Here is a 15,723-nt window from a genome sequence, read left to right on the forward strand (position 1 = left end):
GAATATAGATAAGGATAGTTTAAATATTTAACAGAATATTTAATATGCTCAATAATTAGCATGTACAGTGTAAAAGGCATTTTGCAATATAGAGAATAAACTGAAACCAATGTCTAGAAGACTGCACTATGAAATAAGCAAAGAGAAAAGATTATTGAGAGCACTCAGCTGGGGCAAGGGCCAGCTGGAGTAGATGAGTGGTGTTATCGCTCTGAGACTTAATTTACTAGAGACTGAGGATTACCTAAAAGCCTCAAACACTGTCTTCCTCAAGAGCCTAGTGCTAAGCTTATCTCAAACATAAGAAGTTGATGACATACTCACATTTTGGGGTAGATGCAAGTTGCCACAAAACAGAAAGACTGTGTACTTAGCTGAGGAGAAGTACATGACAGACTGAAGAGAAGGGGGCGGAAGAGACGGAACTACGGTAGAGAACTTTTAATGGCAAGCTTTCAGTTGATCTTGTGAGGCAGTGGGGAGCCCAGCGGTGTTCTGATAATAGTGAGGAGAGAAAATGCTGAACTCTGTATGCTGTTTATTTTATCCTTGGGCTTCAAAAGATTATAGAACCCTAAAAAAATTCTGCTCAAGAGTATGTGGCTTTTACTATTTTTTGGAGTGCGGAGCAAGTCAGATTTTTGCAAGGATTAAGAAATAAATGAGAGAGAAAAAGAGCGTAGGTTGTTGGCACAAAGATCAGACAGAAGAAAAGCCCAGACTGCCTCAGCTAGTCCAATGACTCGTGTGGAAACCACGGCTGGATCTGCCCAGAAAGAAAGTGCGTCTGAGGGTCAACCACAAGACAGCGTGCAGACGCAGGGTAGACAGAGTAAGCAATATGCCATGAATGCACATTCTTGTCGTCCAGAGGATGTTTAGGGTGCTTATGCGTAGGCACATGTGACCTCAACTCTGCACAGATAGTTCGGCCCCAGTCCTCTATTACACAGTTCCCTGGTATCTGTCTTCTGGGGAATAAGCCTGGCAAAGATTACATGCTCTTGAGACAAGGCAGTGTGTATTCATCCTCCTTGGTGTTCCTCCAGGTATCTAGCCTAGAAACTGAGGGGAACAGATAATCCAGTGCACCGTGTTGTCCAATTTGAATTAATCATTAATCTTTAAGTGAGCGATCAGATATAGGTTATTCGAGTTATTGTCCTTTTTAACACTTGCATATCAAGCTCCATTGCTTACTTTGGTGTAATATGAAACACAACACAAAGAAGTAGAGGTGCCCTCATATTTTATTTGCTATAAATGCTTATAAGGTTATAAAAGAAACTAAGAATATATAAACAAGAAAACTATACTTGGACCAGGACTGCCATAAGAAAGGTAAACATTTCAGTCATGTGATTGCTGGTTTTTAGATGGAATGACTTTTTTTTTTAATAGGACTTTTGTTTTATTGTTCTGATGTAGCTATGAGATCTGCCTTTTTGAGCATGTGTTGAAAGATGCCAGCCAAAGTTTAATATAAATGATGATATATACTGGCTCATTGAACTAGCTAGGAAAATGGTGAAGACAAATTTTGTATATACAACTGAGATTTAAGGGGTCTAATTAGAACTTAGAGTTAGATCAAATGCTATTATGTTGGCAGTCTTTCTGTCACGTCTTGCAAACTCTAATTAATCATTTTAATATTGGATATCAAGTTTGGAGATGGGTTTGGAATGGAGGGAGGGAGAAATAAAATAATTTTGAGTCCGCCAAGTGAAGCTGTTTCTTCTGTCTTAACTTTAATCTTAGACATCGATGAATGTTTGCAGAATGGCCGTATCTGTAATAACGGACGTTGCATCAACACAGATGGCAGTTTCCATTGTGTGTGTAATGCGGGCTTTCATGTTACACGCGATGGGAAGAACTGTGAAGGTAATACCAGTATGACAGTAAGAGCGGTGTAATAATATGAATCCCCATTTTCCATTGCAGTTCCAATCAGAAGTCTCTAACAAGACCAAGCCAAACATTGAGTGAAAGGTCAAAGCAGCAAATATATTTCACAGATCGTTATGGGGGAGGCAAGCATAATTTTCAACAATATTCGTACTTTTAATTACATTTCTGTGAGTCAAATAACATTTCAAATATATAAGGAGAGCTTGTCCTTGAGAGATCGATCCCTAGTGATAATAAAACTTCTATAGCATAAATCGTTACTTCCTAATTTTATACAATCAGAATTTGTACATGGGTTTTTTTAATAGGACACACCTAACCTCATATATTTCTTTTTTCTAATTGAAGTATAGTTCATATAGGCCATATATTTTTTGTCATTTATAGTCTCTGTGTTTGAAGTATCTGTCTAGTAATAAAATACTATTAAGGACCTGAAAATGTAAAATTTGTATGAAACATTGACTACTGAAAACCAGCTATATTGCCTCTTGAATTAATCACCTCATTTGAATTGGGCTGTTTCAAACATTTTGTCTTTTTCCCCTGCCACTTTTTTTTTTAATTGAAAATATGAACATTATTGATGAGTTTCCACTACTTAGACCTTTAGCAAAAAATGAAGAATGCTTCTTATCGTCTTTCCCAACATCTTTGGGAAAGATCCCAAGAATCTATTCATACATTAAAAGAATTTCAAAATTGTTCTTAGAAACATTTTTGGCAGAATATTATCTCAATGATTCAACTCAAAGACTTAATGCCAGAATTCTTGGTTGGGATAGAATCCTGTTTAAAAAAAAGAAAAAAAAATCATAAATTACATTGGCCTGACTAAAGCCTGTAAGTGAAAACACACCATGTCTAGAAGAGCAAGTACCTCCCCCAAGACAGCTGTAGTATTAAATAAAATAACATTCTGATTAATTTAAAGAAATAACCTTATGATCACCAAATCCTAAAGGTTAACTAACATAGCTATACTCCATAGTCAAGTCTTGTATTTTAAAAATACATTTTTTTCTTACCTCTATTTAAAACTGCTTCAGACTTTAAGCTGTCTTCTGGTTTCTGCTGTATAAGAAATCAGGAGATGAACAAAATGTATTTCAAGTTCCATCATTCTTAGTTTTGCTTTTTGTTTTTATTTTTCAATATATTAGAATTAGTATCTCTGAAGTAAATATAGCCATAAGATTGTTAATACACTTTTTAGTTTGTAAACTGATATTTTTTAAAAAAGTCTTGGTAGCTTCCATTGAGTCAAATTCATATCTATATCTATATCTATATCTATATCTATACACACACATACATACATGAAGTTTTATATATGTTATTATATATGAATTTCAAATCTATGTAAATGTATATGTGTATACATTCAGTATATATATAGTATGTCAGAAAATAAATTTGGCCCTATAATTTGCATGAATATGTCAAAAATTGAGAACTTAAGAATACATATTTTACATGGCCCTTCTTGTATGCCATAAAGAAAATTAGCCTTAGACTACAATAACAAAAAACAAAAGAAATGTGAAGGAAAAGAATTCTATTGATTCAGGTTGGCTTCTGTAAGCTTACTCTTCTGGTCATAAGAAAATGCATCCTCTGTATTTTTTCAGATATGGATGAATGCAGCATAAGGAACATGTGCCTTAATGGAATGTGTATCAATGAAGATGGCAGTTTTAAATGTATTTGCAAACCTGGGTTTCAGCTGGCATCAGATGGGCGTTATTGCAAAGGTTTGTGCTGTAAATCATATCCTTCTCCTGCTTTTTTTCCTTTCTATATTGCTTAGAGGTACCACTTTTCCTTCTTGATTCTTCCCATTTAAAGTATTCCTAATTCTGGCTTGAGAAACCTAAGTGGACATCCTTCTTAAGTCCAGCCATCCAGAGAGCTATAGTTTATGCTTAAGATGGCTGTTCTTATTTCAGAAAGGGTATTTGAGATCTTCCAAAGGAACCTGAAAGGCTACACTGCAAATGAATGAGAAGCTGAATTAACAGTAGGTGCACCAACAAATATGAGTAACCTTGTAAATAAGCTGAGTTATTCTTCTAACTTGGAGTTGGGAAATAAATGGTAATTAGGTTTTTCGATGGCTGTCATTTGCCACCTCTTACACAACTTCACCTGAACACAATAATGTATACTCTTATTGCATTGATCTCTTCTCCATAGTTCCTTTCAGATTATCTTAAGAAACAGAAAGTTTTTGATGGACGACTTATTTAGGTGTTATCAAGTCACAATACGCATAAAGGGAAATAGAATTAAGCAGAAGAAATAAACTAAAACCAAGAGCCATTGTTTAGCTTGGTAGCTCTTGAAATAATCTCATTGTTCTAGGTATGGAAACAAAAATGAAGATTTTTAAAAAAATTTTTTTAACGTTTATTCATTTTTGAGAGACAGAGACAGAGCGTGAGTGGGGGAAGGGCAGAGAGAGAGGGAGACACAGAATCCGAAGCAGACTCTAGGCTCTGAGCTGTCAGCACAGAGTCCAACGTGGGGCTCAAACTCACAAACTGCGAGATCATGACTTGAGCCGAAGTCGGATGCTCAACGAACTGAGCCACTCCGGTGCCCCACAAAAATGAAGATTTTTATTTGTACTATTGAAAATTCAGGTTCTAAGAAGAGTCATCAAAATAAATTTGTGCTTAGTGTCTCTTGCCTTACATGGTCAGGGATGAGTTATCATTGCACTTGGGTCCAAGATCCGCATTGAAACCATACTTCTCAAGGAACCTCATATCCAAACATCCAGAAAATCTGTGAACATGCTGCACTCAAAGCCTTCAGCTCATAGTTTCAGGTGGAGAAGTGCTGAGTGTTGAGCTATTCAAGATTGAGAAAGCAGATAAAGTCCTATGATGCCTCTTCTCCAGATTCCTCTGGTAGACAGCTTTGGTAAAGGTGTTATGGAAGAAAGCCTTGTATTAAGTCGTTGGCAAGATGTGCATTTTCCCTAGGCTTAAAAGAGCTTCTATCCCTTGGTTGTTTACCTACATTCTCCATGACCTTCACCTCAGTGGTTCTTAATATTGTGCAAATCTGTCTTCATAGCAAGAGAAAACATTTGAATTTTTAAAACTTGAAATGGGAAATAGGTTTCTGTACTTTTGAGTCTTGTGCTGTGAGGAACATATAGTTTGGAAGACAAGACCAACACATAGAATGTAGAATGTAGAATTCTACAATGTAAAACAGAATACAACAAAGTGCCAAATTGTGCAGATTAAGTGCTGTACAAGTGAAAAAGAAAGGGGAAGGGAATGGTTGCTGGAATATTTGGAATTAGGCTTCCAAACAAAATAACAGAAGGAAATGTGAAAGCCCCTTTGTGTGAAGACCTTTTACAAGAACACATACTCCTTTTGCTAATCCACAGAGCACGCTAAAATGTATTTTCAGTGCCTATAGGCTGCCAGTGACCCCGGCCACAACTTCTCAGTATGAGGTATGGCCAATAGATAATGCTGATGTAATTATTTCAGAAGACACTATGACTTCATAGATGAAACTAGGTTTTGCAAATGTTTGTAACCAGTAAAGTATTTGGAATATTCAAACTAGAAATAGAAACTAGAATAAAGAAAAAAGAAAGAAATTTGTTGTATGGTGAATTTCTTCTTTTCTGTAGCTTTTCTCTTGACATCATTGGATAAGATTTTCTCTTAGAGCTGAGTATTTAGTTCTGAGGCCACAAAGATGTGACTATCCAAATCTAGAATAAACAATGCTAATTTAGTCTCTACAGTTAACTAATCTGATGAACAGCATGTCCTCCCCAATCACTCTCTGAAAGTTTGGGCCACAGACCCTCTCGGTCCGTGTAACATCTGTTGTCCTCATTAAAAAGCCTTTGTGTCACTTTGCAGGCTATAGCTGTCACCTTTTTACTGTAGATCTCAGCTTGAACAAAAAGGTGACCTGAATAACTGAACCAATTCGATTTCATGTATTTAAATATAACTGCTGTTTTAAAACACAATCTGTACACGGAATCTTGGATCATCTGAATATATCTTGTGCCAAATAACACAAGCTAAGTAAAATGTAGAGGTGTTTCAGTCTCAATTTGCCTTTTTAAGGTCAGAAAAAAGGAAATAGTTAGATACACTAGCTGTATATTATAAAAGGAGTAGTTATAAAATGACTTACTTCTACGTGTTACATGTTTTCCAAAACACAATTTTGGTACCACTTCTACTTCCCCATATTAAAGGGGAAAAATCTTTGCTATTATTAGTATGTGCCCAATAAAGTATTTTACCATACCTCCCTAAATATATACATGTGATACTATAAAATATATGTAATACTTAGAAAGATTTTTCTCTGCTGAGCTCCAATGGCTTAGTGCTATTGTTGGCCAGAAATGGCCACCAAAATCTTCTATATTCCTTTTCTGTTTCTTTTCTATAGTGTTCCATCAGGGTTTTAGTTCTGTATCTCTTAATGCCATGCTAGTCATCTCAGAGTGCTAAGATGTGAGTGATACTGGAATGGACGCCAGTCTGAGTGTTGGATGCTAAACAGAGAAGCTTCCTGCCCAGGTCAAAGTTGCAGTCCATTATCAAGCCAGATTTCTGACAGTCCTAGAAGAACTGCCATGTGAAACGTTCCACCAGGACCTTTGTCTTTTAGCTTCACTTTCCTCCTTTCTTCAATTCTGTTTTTGCCTTTGTGATTCTTATTTTGGATTTAAAAAAATCTCAGGAGAGTATTGTTGAAATGGCTTTTCCTGTGGTTAAAAAAAAAAAAGCTCACATAGTCGGTGTCAATTTTTGTTACTGTTCTTTCAAAGGGCAATGAAATGCATCTCACTGAGCTTTTATTTTTGCTGCATGTCATTTTCTATCTTCCCCATTTTCAAGTGTTGTAAAAGAATTGTAGACATGTTGTGGTTTCATGTAAATGTCACTCCATTTTTAATAAGTGCTTTTCCCCACCACAGATATTAATGAGTGTGAAACACCTGGCATCTGCATGAATGGACGCTGCGTCAATACTGATGGCTCCTACAGATGTGAATGCTTTCCTGGACTGGCTGTGGGTCTGGATGGACGTGTGTGTGTTGGTAAGATAACGCCATGACTAGATGGATGGTAGAGATCCACCCTCCGTGGACCAATAAATCCCACCAATGACAAATGCACTCTACTGTAACAGATATGACATAATTAATACTTGTGGGGGAACACACCAACAATATCAGTTCTCTTCTTGCATAAGCTGGATATTAATTTAGGAGATAGAAAGATGAACTGACATAAATGAAAACCAGGGGAGTCCCCACCTCTCCTTCCCCCTTTTCTTTTCTAATCATGTAGATGTCCTCAATTTTCTCCAACCTTCCATTGTTGACAGTGGTCTTTGAAATTGGCCTATATATGCTCATTATCTCATAGTGAACATTTTCAGGTAGAGAATTAAATGTCCAAAGGGAAGTATAGAATACAAAGGAGGATATGGATAATCAGGAAACCTATGTAATATTTTTGTGCAGCTTTATAAAAAGTTTGAAATTTATTGAGAAATAGATATGAATTTTACCCAAATTATTATTTTTTTTTAATTTTTTTTCAACATTTATTTTTTTTTAATTTTTTTTTCAACATTTATTTATTTTTGGGACAGAGAGAGACAGAGCATGAACGGGGGAGGGGCAGAGAGAGAGGGAGACACAGATCGGAAACAGGCTCCAGGCTCCGAATCATCAGCCCAGAGCCTGACGCGGGGCTCGAACTCCCGGACCGCGAGATCGTGACCTGGCCGAAGTCGGACGCTTAACCAACTGCGCCACCCAGGCGCCCCCAACGTTTATTTATTTTTGGGACAGAGAGAGACAGAGCATGAACGGGGGAGGGGCAGAGAGAGAGGGAGACATAGAATCGGAAACAGGCTCCAGGCTCTGAGCCATCAGCCCAGAGCCTGACGCGGGGCTCGAACTCACGGACCGCGAGATCGTGACCTGGCTGAAGTCGGACGCTTAACCGACTGCGCCACCCAGGCGCCCCAACCCAAATTATTTTTAAGAACGGCAGTCAGTAAACCCTTTGAATTGGGAGAGAATTGGGCATAGCTGGAACCTCCCTCCCTGTTGGTAAAGATGACACTACTTAGTAAGCCAATGTCCAGAGATTTGTATAATGAACCTTCTATAGATTAAAGTTCCTCCGTTTTGAAAGTACATTTAATTCAAACATTCAATAATTGCATGTTTATTTTGAGGTAGACCACACTTCTAATAAAGATCTTATTTATCATAAGGGGAGTCACTGGTCACCCATCATTAACTTAACCTGTATTAAGCTCCTTCTCTGTGCAGGTCTAGGGAAGACAGAAATGAATGAGATATAATCTCAGCATTTAAGAGTCTCACAGTTGGGTACACCATGATAGTCCCTAGAAAACTGAAAGAGTCTGACAACTGGTTTCCAGTGCTTGGAAGCTGAATGCAGTTTGTGTGGGTTTGTCTCTTTCTGTTGAGACCTAAGACCAGAGGCATTTTCTGTGCGTTAGAACAGGGACGATGGCTAAATAAAGCCAGCTTCAACTTTGACCTGGGGGGTTATTGGAAGCGATAGTGTGATGACAGATGGCTCTTCCTATTTAGACACACACATGCGGAGCACATGCTACGGTGGATACAAGAGAGGCCAGTGTGTCAAACCCTTGTTTGGTGCCGTTACTAAATCTGAATGCTGCTGTGCCAGCACCGAGTATGCATTTGGGGAACCTTGCCAACCGTGTCCTGCGCAGAATTCAGGTATGTGGTATCGTGGAGATGCCCCCATCCTGCCAGCCTTCTGCCACCATCTGCAGTCTTTGCATTTATGGCAATCACAGAGAGAGATTATGTTATGCTCTCCAGATACATCACATACCTTCCTGGGGTCTTGACAGGGCTACTCAGGGTCTGATCACACATTATTCACCCAATCCTAATGATCATTGGGAACAGGCAGCACGTTTGGAACCCCCATCCCAACCCCGCCACCTTAATAATACTCATGCTTTTTGGAATTCATGCAACTTGCCTTGTTTTCTAAAGTAGTTTCATAATGTTTGCATTTTGCAGGAACTATTATAAAAGCAGAATTTTACAGAGTGTAAAAGTAAATAATTTTCAGATTACCTGAATATTTCCAACTTTTTTCCAAAAGGCCATGTGTGAATTTTGTTCAAATCCCTCACGTTGATTTAGGTGTGCCTTTCCTAAATGATTTTATTCAACCCTAGGGAAAAAGTATTTTTCTCAATTTGAAGTGACACGGCATAATGAAAAGAAAACTGGTTGGTGACTCAGAATTCTCCCCATCCACAGGCAGACAAATTGCTTAACTGGGGGGTTTAGTTCTTTGTAGATTTTTATTTATTTAGGAATTTTTCTCACCTACTTTCAAAAGGATTTAAGAAAGCTTGCAATAGTATGCAGAATTGTAAAGTAGAATAATATCGAAATGGATTCTTAGTTTCTTCATCTACAAAATGAATTATTTTAGGTAATCCAGAAGATCCTTTCCGGTTGTAAACTATTTTTATTTATAAGGCAAAAATAGTTTATTGAAACTAAAGCAATAAACTGTCAACATTTGGACATAATTTTAAGGTAGCTTGACAGTTACTTTTAATGTCCTAAAATAAGGGTAGATCTAATACTGAAAACAAATAGCTTTGATTGGTTGGTTTACATCTAAGATCCAGTTAGTTCATTTCTGACCTATATATAGTCAATTAAAGATTAACTCACAATATTTAAACATCTGCCATTTTGAAAGTGATATTTGAAATTAGGGAGTTAGAAGAAATTAAAATATGAGAAGTTAAAGAATGTTAACTGGAAAACTTTAAAAGAAATGGGTAAGGCCAGTTAAGAAATAAAGCTTTATTCTGGCTGATTACATCACAGATTACCATTTTATATGAGATTAGCAATTAGTTCAATTCATGCCTACAATAATACTTCAATTATATAGCATAAAATATAATTCTATCTAACAAACATCCCTGTAACTTTATAGTTGTATATCATTAATACTACCCTGCTTGCTGTATGTTACTTTAACTTTTCAAAGTACTTTTCTTACATACTTGGAATTTATAAGATAGACGAGTATCATGAAAACTGGTGCACAGGGGTATAGGTGATTTGTTCCTATCTTCAATATGTGGAAGAACCAAACTTAGAATCTAGGACCCTTGGTGCATACAGTTCTTTGTTTTTACATTTTCCTCTGGACTAAGTACATCTCCAAAGAATTCTTATGATACCTAGGAAAATGAAGTAATCTTATAAAAGATGACTAAAAGAGACCAGATTTCTTTAAGAAGTAAAGCTTAAGATGAGTTAAACTTGAAGCCCAGCGCTGCTAGCTTCTGTTTTCTATTTCAACACACTTGCACAGAAGAGGTCCACATGTGGAAGTGGTTTCATTCAGTTTGGTTTCTCCACGTCTTTGGTAGATGAAAATGCCAAATCATGAAGGACCTAAATGGACAGTATCCCTCATTTCAAGAGAGAGGGGAGATTTTAAAAGGTACTGAAAATATTCAGAAGATTCCTTCTTTAGTCAATTTAATGAGAAACTCCAACCTCATCACATCTAACGTCCATCTTTGTGCTCTGGAAGAAAGCCAAGTAAGGCTCTATATTAAGATATTTCTCACTGACTGCTGAATATTTACTCCTCACAGGGATCAGTCAGTTAAACCCAGAGAAGTGGAAGTTTGGGAATTTTCTCATATGTCCCCATACCAGTGCCTCCATAGCACAACACTGAGTTAGCTCTGCAACACCTATCATTTATGAAATGCATGAGCCGTGCTAGGAGCTGTGTTCAACACCTTACATGTTCTCCTAGTAAATGCATAGAACTGCCATGTGGCTTCGGTATCCTTATCTCCAATTTGTAAAGAGGAAACTTACAGAAGAGGAAACTAAGAGGGAAAGGGCTTGCTTCCAAGACCCCCAACAGCAAGCATTGTCATCAGCATTCAAACCGATGTAGACCTGAATTCACTGACCACAGAGGACAGTGCAAGTACCAGATTCTCCCCAAGTGGAAAAGAACAATGAAAAGAATTTGCTTCTATTTAGGCCAAGCATCAGCTAATTTAGCACTAACTGTAAAACTGCTTTTTGTAAAACTGACATGATATTGTTTTTCCTACTTTGTTACTTACAGTTATTTCAAAAGCGTTTTAATTAATTGCTGACATGAGAAGATAATGACAATGCATTTCTTGTTGCTTTCAGTCCCAGGCTTGCAAACACACAACGGCAGCCACTTTCCCAGTTGTTCTTTTTTGGTCCCACTTAGCATGATTTAAAAATTAAGGGATTTCACCACTTTTCTCAAGTTTACATTTGTAGGAAGACAGAGGCTCTGAAGGATTCAACCTTCATTTTTAAAATCTGTGTAGTTCATTTGCATCCACTGTCATCAGGAATAGAATTTTCTAGCATGCAGAAGTATAAGAGCTATTTGCATCAGCAGCGAGGTGCTGTAGGCCTGTGTAAAAAGGCCCCTCCCTAATATCCAGTTCTTGTGCCACTTCAGCCCACAAATGATTTGCATTTGGCCTGGAGACTCTGTGTTGCCAGAAACTGTGGGCAGCTAAGGGGACACTTCAGTTTGTTTTCCTTGGATAAAGTATGATTCCAGTTAGTTCTCCATTTTCATCGTTCACTCTCATGCTCCTCTGAATATTATTGGAATTATATGTAAAACATTGCATCAGTTTTAAGTAAAAATCTGATTCCATCACAAATTTGGGTACATATTCTGTATTCTTCAATTTCTTAGTAAGATCTCAGTTTTAACATTATGCAATACTTTGCCTATAGATTTATCATATAGTATCCTGATGAATATTTACTTTAAAAATACACTTAAATACAAGTGTAGAGGCTTTGTTTTTCTTGTGAGTGCAGACTAGAGAATTTGAAGAGAGAAATGAGAAAATGTTAAGAACTTGATTGTATTAAAAAAAAAAGTTTGTACTAAGAAACAAAATTATTCCCAAGATGGTGGGAGAAAGTTTTATTAACAGTTAAGAAACCACACTTTAACAGGCACATTTCACTATAAGTGTGAAGTGTTCCCTGGTGGACAAAATCAAATTATAGGAAAAACACCTTTTCCGAAAGCGCTTTGCACAAGGCCTTGCTGTAACTTGCCTACATCCTTAAAAGTTGTTTTCCATAGTGATGCGGAGCCTTTAAAATGGGAGCATGGTGTACCAGTGACTCCCTTGGGAGATGCCTCCTTTTCCATTACCACTTTATTTCAGTTCTACTCACTTAGGAGGAAATGATGTGTGCAAAGCCAAGTGCAGATTGACCTGTTCTGCAAACAAGGGAATCATTTACTATCTGTTAATTTATTGCAGCGGAATATCAGGCACTCTGCAGCAGTGGGCCAGGAATGACATCAGCAGGCAGTGGTAAGGACTTGTTTGAAATTTGCTACCATAAGCATGTGCAGAAGCAGCACTAGGCTTTCCTGTGGGTTTCCAGTTGGTCCCTTTACACCAGACTGGGGAGGTTTGGCCCCTTCTCTGGCCATCACTGTACCTGGGACTCCTGGAAGCCCCCAGTGGCAGAGTAATGATGGCACAGTGGGTCCTGGGGTTGTTGGGTTTGGGTGTTGGGCTCAGTACTGAAGACTGGGTGCTCTCTTAGGGTGGTTGATGAGGACTGCAGTTGAGATACAATGACTGTGGTCGCTCATTCATGAGAAGAGGCAGTCTGGTCCTCCTCTGGCTCTTGCATTATCAAGTACAGTTCAGGGTTATGGGCTCAATTGAATCGTTGGCCATTCACATTTTGAACTGTGAAGTGTTCAGTCATTATAAGATGTCAGTAGGGAGCCATCTTACATTTTGTAGCAAGCAGCGATAGCAATTAACTGAGTTGGAAGAGTATGAAATATTTCATTTAAGTGTGGGAGTTAGAACCAGAGAAATATAGATACCATAAAAGAATTGAAGTTAAAAGGGAGAGTTGGCACAAAGTGCAAAAACAGGTGACAAGAAAGATGAAGGGATTATTTTATTGATATAAAACTAAATGATTCGATTCAGGAAAGTTCTGAAAAAAAGTAGACCGAATTGATTGTCAGTTTATCCTCTTGGTTAATTTCATCATTATGTGTGGATGAAGGTGGGGAGGAGATATTTGGGGGAAAGAGAGTAGTAAAGAAATTTATAATAAATAGTTGGGAATTAAAAAGTTGTGATAGAAACCTGGAGAAAGAAAAAATGTCAACCCTAGCTTATAGAAGAGTCAGGACCAAGATTTGAGACTAGCTATCCACTGTCATTCTGCATCACCCTTGATTATAGAGCTCTTCTTAGTCTGTGAGCACACAGAAGATGGAGGACCCAGCCTTATCTGAACAGGGCAGCAGAGGCTTTTCCAGAACAGGTGGCATTTGAATGGGCTTTGCACCAATGAATAGTCCTGGCTCCAGACATTCCTGACACAGAGCAAAAGGGCATTGTATGTTCATGGAAGAAGTAAATAAACAGAGCTCATGTTTTAATTTAATCTTGAAGATATTTTTGAACCTACAAAAGCTTGAACCATGAGAATGACACAGTCCTCTCATTTTTAAGCTAAGTCTGGTGGCAGCGTAGAAGGTACATTGAAGAGGGATGGGCTGGCAGCAGGGAGACCAGTTGTAGGGACTTGGGCTGTGTGGCGGATCCACTTTTCCATCTTGATGTTTGAACCAGCAGAAGCCCAGGGGCTCTCCCTTAGCCTGATTAAGGATTGGTAATCTTGTAGTTCCAGCTCAAATGCCAAGTTCCTCACAAGGACTGGTGGAAGGAAGATTTGATTCAGAATATCTTGTAGAGACAAGAAGTGATCACTTTGATGAGAAAGCTTGAAACTTGATTTTCACCAGGTCCTAAGGTTTTTACATTTATTGTAATGTTATTTTTTTGACAGTTCTTTGACCTTTGCTTTAGAATGTTATTGATATTGAACTCTTTTTGGTGGTGCAGATATAAATGAATGTGCATTAGATCCAGATATCTGCCCAAATGGAATTTGTGAAAATCTCCGTGGGACCTACAAATGCATATGCAATTCAGGATATGAAGTGGATTCAACCGGGAAAAACTGTGTTGGTAAGAAGATTCACCTGTTTTCTAAGACATTTCATGCATCATGCATTCCTTTTTTTGTTGCTTGCAGGGAACTACTTTTGAGTAGCTTTAGGACTGAGCAAATGGGTGATCTTCACTTTGGGTGTCAGCATGACACATACATGTCTCGATTAACTGAAATTTACATAGCTGAATCCTGATAATTTATAAGTAGTCATGTGTCATGTTCACTCCAAAAAAGAGAAGCTCCTTAGATGTAGAAAATACAGATTGTGAGCCATTCTCTTGTGTCTACAAAGGCATCTCTATTTTTACCAAGAGAAACAACTCTTCTCCCAACCACTTATTAGATTCAATCAAAGAAAACCCAGCTTATTTTCAGTAATAACTGTTCTCTGTTATGTTTAGCAAACACCACTTTTGATGCTTTAACAAATTTTAATGAAGGTACCAGCCAGTAACTAAGAAAACAAAACAAACAAACAAAAAGAACACCTTTGGTTGGGAAGAAAATGGTCAACATGGGCACCATTATTTTTGCAACTTTCTTCAGTTGCCTAGACTAGTATTTTCTAAAATGTACTGTCCATTTTGTAGTGTAGTGACATAATACTGCAGGTTTCCTGAAGTTGAGCTTCTAACACCAGAATATTCATTCTCATGGGAATATGCTAGAGTGTACTAAAACCAAAATGTAAGATGGTGCATCCTTTTTATCTGAAAGCAAAACACATTTTACATAAAAAAAATACTTACGTGGAGTAGGATGAAAAGTAATAGGCTTTAATAAGGATAAAAGGGGGGCCTCGGTTATATTTTTACTCTCTAAAAGCCATTTGGGTCTTCAGTGTTAGAACTTACTGTCTTCTGCCCTGATGGCATTTTAGTGGTAGAGTTTGAAAAGTACTGCTATAAGGTGGTCAGTTAGTGGAACATGCAATAATTTTGAGATGCTACAGATTGAAATAAACAAAAATGACTTTCTTTTCATTCTTTCAACACATGATCAATCAAGTATTAACTACTTGCCAGGTACTGAACTCAGCTATCTCCGAGACAGCCATTAGTTGACCCAAGAAAATAAAGTTCCTCCTCCTATTTGTCCCTGTGTAACAAGCAATTTTACTTGCCATGGCTCCTTACTTTACCACTGCACATCCTCTTGGTGTTGAGGAGCTTGCTGAAATACTTGGACCCCTACCAAGAAACTTGTTGCCTTTGATTAGACAAACAGTGCCTGAACTTTAAGAGGAATAAATTACATTATATAGAACTGTATTCCCCTGGACTGAGAAAAATGGCCATGTCAATTAAGTAGTTTTTTAACAGCTTACTATACTATGTTGAACTATTAAAAATGACCACCTCTGAAATATCCGTAAGTTGTCCCCTGACCTCTTGCCATTGTACACATTCTTTTCAAAGCTCCTCCAACCTAACTGTGTATTTCTGTCTCCTTTCAGGAATCTCTTTACCCCAGTTTGTTTTGATACTGTGAGATCATGGCTCTATCTGTGAGAGCAGGGCTCTGTGTACAAAGAAAAGAGAGGGATTCTAGAGATAGAACAGAGAGGAAAGCTAACTCTAAATGTCCTAAAACAAGCCCTCAACCATTTTGCCTCCTCTGGCTCTCTGCAGGTCACCTGTTCCCCACACACTCTAGCC

General features: G+C 37.8%; 1 protein-coding gene across 2 annotated transcripts in view; it reads left to right on the plus strand.

Annotated features, from left to right (window-relative positions):
• The window catches only part of FBN1 (fibrillin 1), a 234,540-nt gene that overhangs the window by 131,418 nt on the left and 87,399 nt on the right, over nt 1-15,723 (plus strand). For both annotated transcript variants that reach the window (XM_047862765.1, XM_047862766.1), the window contains 6 exons: nt 1,762-1,887; nt 3,546-3,668; nt 6,893-7,015; nt 8,555-8,707; nt 12,334-12,387; nt 13,954-14,079. In XM_047862765.1, the coding sequence (XP_047718721.1) occupies nt 1,762-1,887; nt 3,546-3,668; nt 6,893-7,015; nt 8,555-8,707; nt 12,334-12,387; nt 13,954-14,079 (705 nt within the window). The remainder of the gene's footprint in view (nt 1-1,761; nt 1,888-3,545; nt 3,669-6,892; nt 7,016-8,554; nt 8,708-12,333; nt 12,388-13,953; nt 14,080-15,723) is intronic.

The sequence above is a fragment of the Prionailurus viverrinus genome, chromosome B3 (genome assembly GCF_022837055.1).
Source record: "Prionailurus viverrinus isolate Anna chromosome B3, UM_Priviv_1.0, whole genome shotgun sequence".
In the NCBI taxonomy this organism is placed as follows: Eukaryota; Metazoa; Chordata; class Mammalia; order Carnivora; family Felidae; genus Prionailurus; species Prionailurus viverrinus.